Consider the following 6,858-nt stretch of genomic DNA (forward strand, 5'->3'; position numbering starts at 1 on the left):
TCAGAATTTGAAGCTCATGTCTCTGATTTTGGCACGGCCAGATTTTTAAAGTCTAATTCTTCCAACTTAACCTCCGTTGCAGGAACCTTGGGATATATGGCTCCGGGTATGCATCTTTCTCTCCAATTCCCTTAATGTGTATTATTGATTATACCCGTATATATTTTTATTTTTTAAAAAGAATCATTCTTTAAATCTTCGAGTTTAAGAGAGTTATTATTTTGTTAATAGAAAATAAGCTATAAAAGCAATTACATGATAAGGTTTTAACCAATATTTTCAAAACAATATATGAACCATGTTGTTACAGAGCTGGCTTACACAATGAAAGTGGATGAGAAATGTGACGTTTATAGCTTTGGAGTGCTAACACTAGAAGTAATGAGAGGCAACCATCCTGGTGATCTCATCTTGGCTCTGTTTTCATCCTCATCATCATCACTGGCGTCATCCTCGTCCTCATCGCTGATCACTCGCCATACATTGCTAAGTGATGTGGTAGACCAACGCCTCCGACCTCCAAGAAGTCGAGTTGCCGAAGGTGTGGTCTCTACTATGCAACTAGCATTCGCATGTTTGCATGCTAATCCACAAAATCGACCAACCATGCAAAGTATTTCTTCCGCACTTACAACTCAATGGCCTCCACTTTCCAAGCCATTCTCCTTGATAGAATTGGGAGAGCTCATTGTTCATTGAAGCTCCCAATGACTAAGCTTTTCATAAAATCTTAGTCACTGTGTATCTTTTATGCTCATTTCTTTCTTGTTTGGTTTAATTTCCATGTAATTTGCTTTTCCGCATATGAAATGAGAATTGAAACTTGTAGGTTTTCTTCTTTTTTACTAAACTTTGTCTGTTTAATTTATAGAATTATTTAGTTATGCTCATTAATATACTCGCTATCTTCTGCTATGCTATAGTATTTTTATGAGCTTTCAACATTCGCACTTATAGAGAAAAACAGAGGGAATGTTGGAGAAGTAATTAAGAAGTCCTTCACATTACCTTCATTTATGCATGGAGAGATATGCGCATATGTAAGAATACTGATGTAAGAAGTTGCCATTATTTGTGCTGCAAATACTTATTAGTTATTATTGAACTTTATTTCTCCTAAATAATGGGGTGGGTTAATCCTAAGGAAAGTTCTGAAAAGGCTATAGTCTTCCAACAGTTCTGGATTCCTCACTGTTCCCTCGAAGCTCTGTTTTCATCCAACTTCTACTTTTAGTCCCCAAAACTCATTTCCAGTTTTTGTTTTTTTCAAAATCTTATCTGATCCAACTTCAATTTTTTGGAGTAAATTCTTGTTCTATAGACTCATTAATTCGTTTTCTTTAGCACCTAGACTAGTGATCTGGATCGCATTGTTAATTGTCCTATACTTCCAATATGACGAGAAAATTTCCTTAGACATTCAAATAAAAGATATATCCAAATCTTGTTTACAATACTAATCAGAGATCAATGTATATTTGTTTTAAGCTAAATCCGCATTCACTGGTGTCGTAACGTGCCGGTTCGAGAGCCTGACCGTTAGACATGAAAAATTTAAAAAGTCGTCACTAATTTTTTTTTTAATTTAAGTGTGATTGGTCACCTATTAAAGTTACTTTATTCAACGGTGTCTTAAATCGATTTTAGGTCCATCTAAGAAAAAACAAACTGATTTGTGAATTTTTAGAGTGGAGTTTGAGAGTATGATTACAAACAAGAAAGGATTAGCACCATTGTAATGCCTGCTCCACGAACAGTACCATTTAATCATATATTATCCTATTATATCCTAAACCATTGATTTTATTCTTATGTTTTTCTAATTATTATTTATTTACTTTATTCTTTACTTTACTAGCAAATTAAATATTTTATTCAATTTTACGAGTGTGACGTGCACATGATGCAATTGTGAAATGCATAGCATAAAATCTGGATAATGCCAAACAAAAACCATTTAGTGAATGTACTTTTTAAATCCGCCCATCACACTGGTGGGATCCGAGAATATTCTCTCACCTAAGAAAATATCCGAGAAACTTACCTTCACAAGTTTAACGAGTAAATCTCATCATCGGGTTAATCGTTTGCATGTAAAAATTATATTTTTCGTGAATGCAAACCTATTTTGAGCAAAAGCCTCTTATTAAAAATATTTTTCGAGCCCTCTCATCATACTAATGAGACTTGAAGATATCATTTCACTTAGAAAATTTTTCGAAGGAACTCGTCTTCACAAGCTCTTTCAAAAAGTCCCATCATTGGAGTTTTAACTTGTGCACACAATACGTCTACATACCATGACATTTAACAATGCAATAATGAGGTGTGATGTATCTATAAATTTCAATATTCATTCTAAACTTTCCCTTAACTCTTTTGTTATTTCTTTAAAAATTATTGATCTTTATATATATATATATATATATATATATCATGAATAAATATTTTATTTTTATCTAATTTTATTTTATTACATATTTTTATATATTTAAGTATTTATCTGTTTTGCTATGTATATTTTCCTTATACCTAAAAGATATTTCTTTAATCAAATATTTTATTTTAGAATTACTATTACTTATGCATATATTTCTTATCACTCAATTTTTTTATTTATTTATTTTTAAATTGCCTAACCTATTTTCTTTTGACTGACTATTTTTTTTCTTTTCCCATAAGTCTATTTTTTTATGATTATATACATTTGCTTTTTGTATTTTAGTTATATTCATTGTTATTATGAGTTTACTATTTTTGAAAATTTTATTTTTACTATTTATTTATCATTATGAATATCATTATTTTTCATAGCCCTATATATTTTAAAACAATACATTTCATTTATTCCTTCTTGTATTTATTATTGTCATTATTATTGTATTATTTTTATTATATTTTTGTTTGATTAGTAATTAAATTAATATGTTTTTCATTTATTTAGAATTACAAACATCTAAATTCAAAATTAAAACCCTCCCATCATACTGTAGGGTCTTAATAAAAATCCTTAACCTAAGAAAATTTATTCGAAATTACTACTTCTCATGCTCCAAACGGACATCCCATCATCGGTATAATTTAATATTCTCTCCATTAATAATATTAAATATACACATGCATTTTTTACATAGATATAAATTCCATTTTCTTAATTATTAACCTAAATATTACTTCGCTCTCTTTTATTCTATTTTCTTCTATACCCATTTTTTACAACTAAATATTTTTTACTTTATATACTTCTTTTTTTTATCTACCTAAATGCAGTTTTCGTGTAACTAAATATTATCTCTTTCTATATTTATCATATCATTCTTCATTTATCTAAAAGTTAATTTTTAGATCTTTCTTTTCTCTTTTTTCCTTTTACATATATATATATATATATATATTATCTACCTAAATCTATAAAGTTGCTTCCTAGATGTTTTATTATTTTTGTAACTATATTTATCTATTATTATTATTTTACCTATAGTTTTTCTATTTTTCTTCTATTTAATATTCTTACTCTAAACTAAATATAGATACATATATTCTCAATTATTATTATTATTATTATTGTTGTTGTTAATATTATTTTACTTACTAACATTAAATAAAACAAAAAATAAATTTTTAAACATGATAAACTAATTTAAGCTAACATAATAGATTCAATGGCCCAACAAACATAATAGTTAATATAATTTAACCCAATAAAATAACTCAACCATCAAAGCCCAAAGGAGCCCGTACCTTGCTTGGGCTAAGAGCAGCCCACGTCAACCAACCTTGTTTGGTGCTTGTGTGGCAACTTAAAGTCCTCCTAAACCTACGCCGTTTTTGCCTCTCATTCCCTAAAACTCCGAAACAACGTCGTTTTGTCTCTCCGAACCTAGCTATTTATTCTTTCTTTTCTTCTTCTCTCTTCATTTTCCTTTTTTACTTTCTCTCTCTAGCCGAACGTCTCCCCTCTCTCTAGTCGAGCTGCACAAGGAGCATTGAAGGCTCTGTGCAGGCATGACTATGGACCCCAAGAAAAGTGATTTATTTATTTTAATTATTATTTTTTATTATTATTTTTTATTTGGGTACCATGGATATAGGTGTCTACAACTAGCTAATAGGTATCAAGCGACCGTTTACTCCCATATTGTAATTGACTTAGATTCAAGAGTCAAACACACATCATAAAGTCAAAAAAAAAAAAAACACTTAATAAATCACCAGTACTTGGAATGATAATAAAGGAGAAGAAAAAGGCTAAGCTAAAAAACATCTTAATATTAAAAGATTGCTGCTTTTTGGGATGAGCATATCCCAATTATTATTCTACCGTGAAAATTTTGTATCGGATTTTTATATCAAACCATTAGCATGCCCTTTCGGTCAGAAAAATGGCTTTTGCTTCGAAAAATCAACCAGGTTCTAAACAAAGCAGTGATACATGAAGTATGAAGCAAGATAATCATATGCCTCTCCATACCCACGTGATCTTTTTAATTGTTTCAGAATTCGTTTCAATTTTTTTTTTATTTTTCTGATGCGTTACCTTAACATTTGTGGATGTTTCTGCATACAAATTTGGCAATCTCTTAACAATTCCAAAATTTGTTTTTGCATATGTTTCATAAAATGGCCAGATGTTTTTTACTGTACAATGAGACCAGAATATATACCTTTTTGCCAGAAGTTTATGATATCTTCCTTTCGAAGGAAACCACACTATGGACTGTTGCAGTTAAAGTTTCTTTTAGCTTTCCCATTTTAATTTGTAGATGTATCCATTCTGAATCATGTTCTTACTTTAGACAAAGGAATACAAACGGCCATTTCCTTGGAACATAGTGACAAGACACTTGAAATTAAGGGTTTATGAAGTTAAAATTTAACGAGTACGTAAGGCAGCCCTTGATGTTTTTAGTTCTTTTTTGGTGTTTTCCCTGGCCAATGACATTTCATCACCCTGCATTGCATAGAAATCTCCAATATTTGTCCTGTGACCAATGGTATGTTTGATGGGTTGCAATTAGTTTGTCAACAGGGTTCCATTGGAGACTAATAATTTATTCCTAGTGTCTCATTTAATCTTGTAGAATCCATATGGATATTTCAACTGTGTATATAAACATTAATCCACATACAATAAACTAATCAATAGGAAAAATTATTGTAGTTTTATCTACGAAGCTGGTATAGTATGATTGTGTTCTAGTTGGGCTTAACTAACTATTGATTTGGGTGCCCAAAAAATTAATACATGGAATATGGATATATCCGATATCTACATAGAGGTATGTAGTGATTTTAATATTAGATCTCTCCAATAAACTGCTCATGTGCCGTAAGAATTAACATTTTAATTACAAATAATATTTTAATCTCTACACTTAGATTTATACCTGATATAAATGCTTGAACTTATTCTTATCTTGACTTTAAGTACTATTTAAAGAAACTGATTTATAGCTACTATTTAAAGAATTCTTGTGCAAGTAATTGAAAACAAATCATGAAGATTAAAATTATGACTATTAGCCGGGCTAGAGTTAGCCAATTTTTGTTGAAGGGTCAAAGACGAGGAGGAATAAGAACTAAAAATTTTTAAAACTAATACGTTGAATTTAACAAACAAACAAATTATTTATAATAGACAATTTTATAGAACAAATAAATCAAAGTGAATAAGAAAACAAAGACTTACAATATTCTTTTAGGGAAGTTGTGTTCAACGATGTTTTAAGATTCAAATTCATCCATTATTAATTTTGTGCTGAAAAAGTTGGTAATGTCTTTTTTAATATAAACAACTAAATTATCTACAAGAAACTCATTATCCACTTAGTTTTGAAGTTTTCTTTTCACAATTTTCATTAGGCTTAATGACTTAAGTGTAAGAGAATTATCTGAAAGATTTGCATATTTTTTTTTAAAGAATTTGTCAAATTGTTTTCAATTTCCTTATACTTTAATCAAACTTTAAAAAAATTAATGCAGTCAACATCTAATATTCTTATTTTATTTATATTTAAACTTAAAATGCACTCGAGTAGGGGGGGAGTGTCCCTTCATGGCTCCCTCAAAATTTTTGAAATTTTTTATATATTTTATATTTTTAATGATTTTTAAAATATTTTTTATTAAATAATTAATATAATTAAAAAATAATAAAATGATCTTACTAACTCATTCAATTTCAGTCAAATTCTTAATTTTTTTTTAATTTTTAAATTTCTCCATCCATATTTGTCTCTTTTCTTTTCTGTCTTTATATTATGGAATTATAAAAAGATAAAATTTTTATTTAATTTATTTATATTATTATTTATATTTATTTATTTATTTCAATTCTATTCTATTTGCTCATATATTTTAAGTTTCTATAGATTTTCTCTTTTAAATTTCTATGAATCATCAACCATATTTTTTTTATATAGGTTATATCTCTTACGTGTCATAGTTTTTTATTTTTTGTTATCTTAATTTTATTTTTAATTATTTTAATTTTAAAAAATTAAAAAATTATTGTATATATAATTTTTAAATATAAGTTCTAATGTTGCATTATTGGTTAACGTTTAAAATTTCACTAATATATTATTTTTATTAATCCTAATTATATAAGAAAAAATTATTTTGTTTAATGTGCTTTACGTTTTATATTTAGTTGAAAGGAAATTATATTGAGTATAAGAAGAAATTATTAATTATGTATATCGTATTTAACTATTTATATTTTATGCATTATAGTTTAATATTTAGTATTATATACTTAAATATAATAAAAAAGAATATTAGATGTTGACTACATTAATTTTTTAGTCGTTTATATTGAGAAAGGTAAAACTTCGAAACAAAATGGATGATAAGTTT

The 6,858-nt window shown here is 27.9% G+C and overlaps 1 protein-coding gene across 1 annotated transcript in view; it reads left to right on the forward strand.

Moving 5' to 3' along the window:
* LOC110409182 (uncharacterized) overlaps nt 1-838 on the forward strand; it is a 4,333-nt gene extending 3,495 nt beyond the window's left edge. The window contains exons 1-2 of the mRNA XM_021418450.2: nt 1-106; nt 311-838. The exon at nt 1-106 is cut by the window's left edge and continues 3,495 nt beyond it. Coding sequence (XP_021274125.2) covers nt 1-106; nt 311-699 — 495 coding nt within the window. The 3' untranslated portion in view covers nt 700-838. The remainder of the gene's footprint in view (nt 107-310) is intronic.
* The last annotated feature ends 6,020 nt before the right edge of the window (nt 839-6,858 follow it).

Source organism: Theobroma umbraticum, unplaced genomic scaffold, assembly GCF_002168275.2.
Source record: "Theobroma umbraticum cultivar Fairchild unplaced genomic scaffold, ASM216827v3 scaffold_44.0, whole genome shotgun sequence".
In the NCBI taxonomy this organism is placed as follows: Eukaryota; Viridiplantae; Streptophyta; class Magnoliopsida; order Malvales; family Malvaceae; genus Theobroma; species Theobroma umbraticum.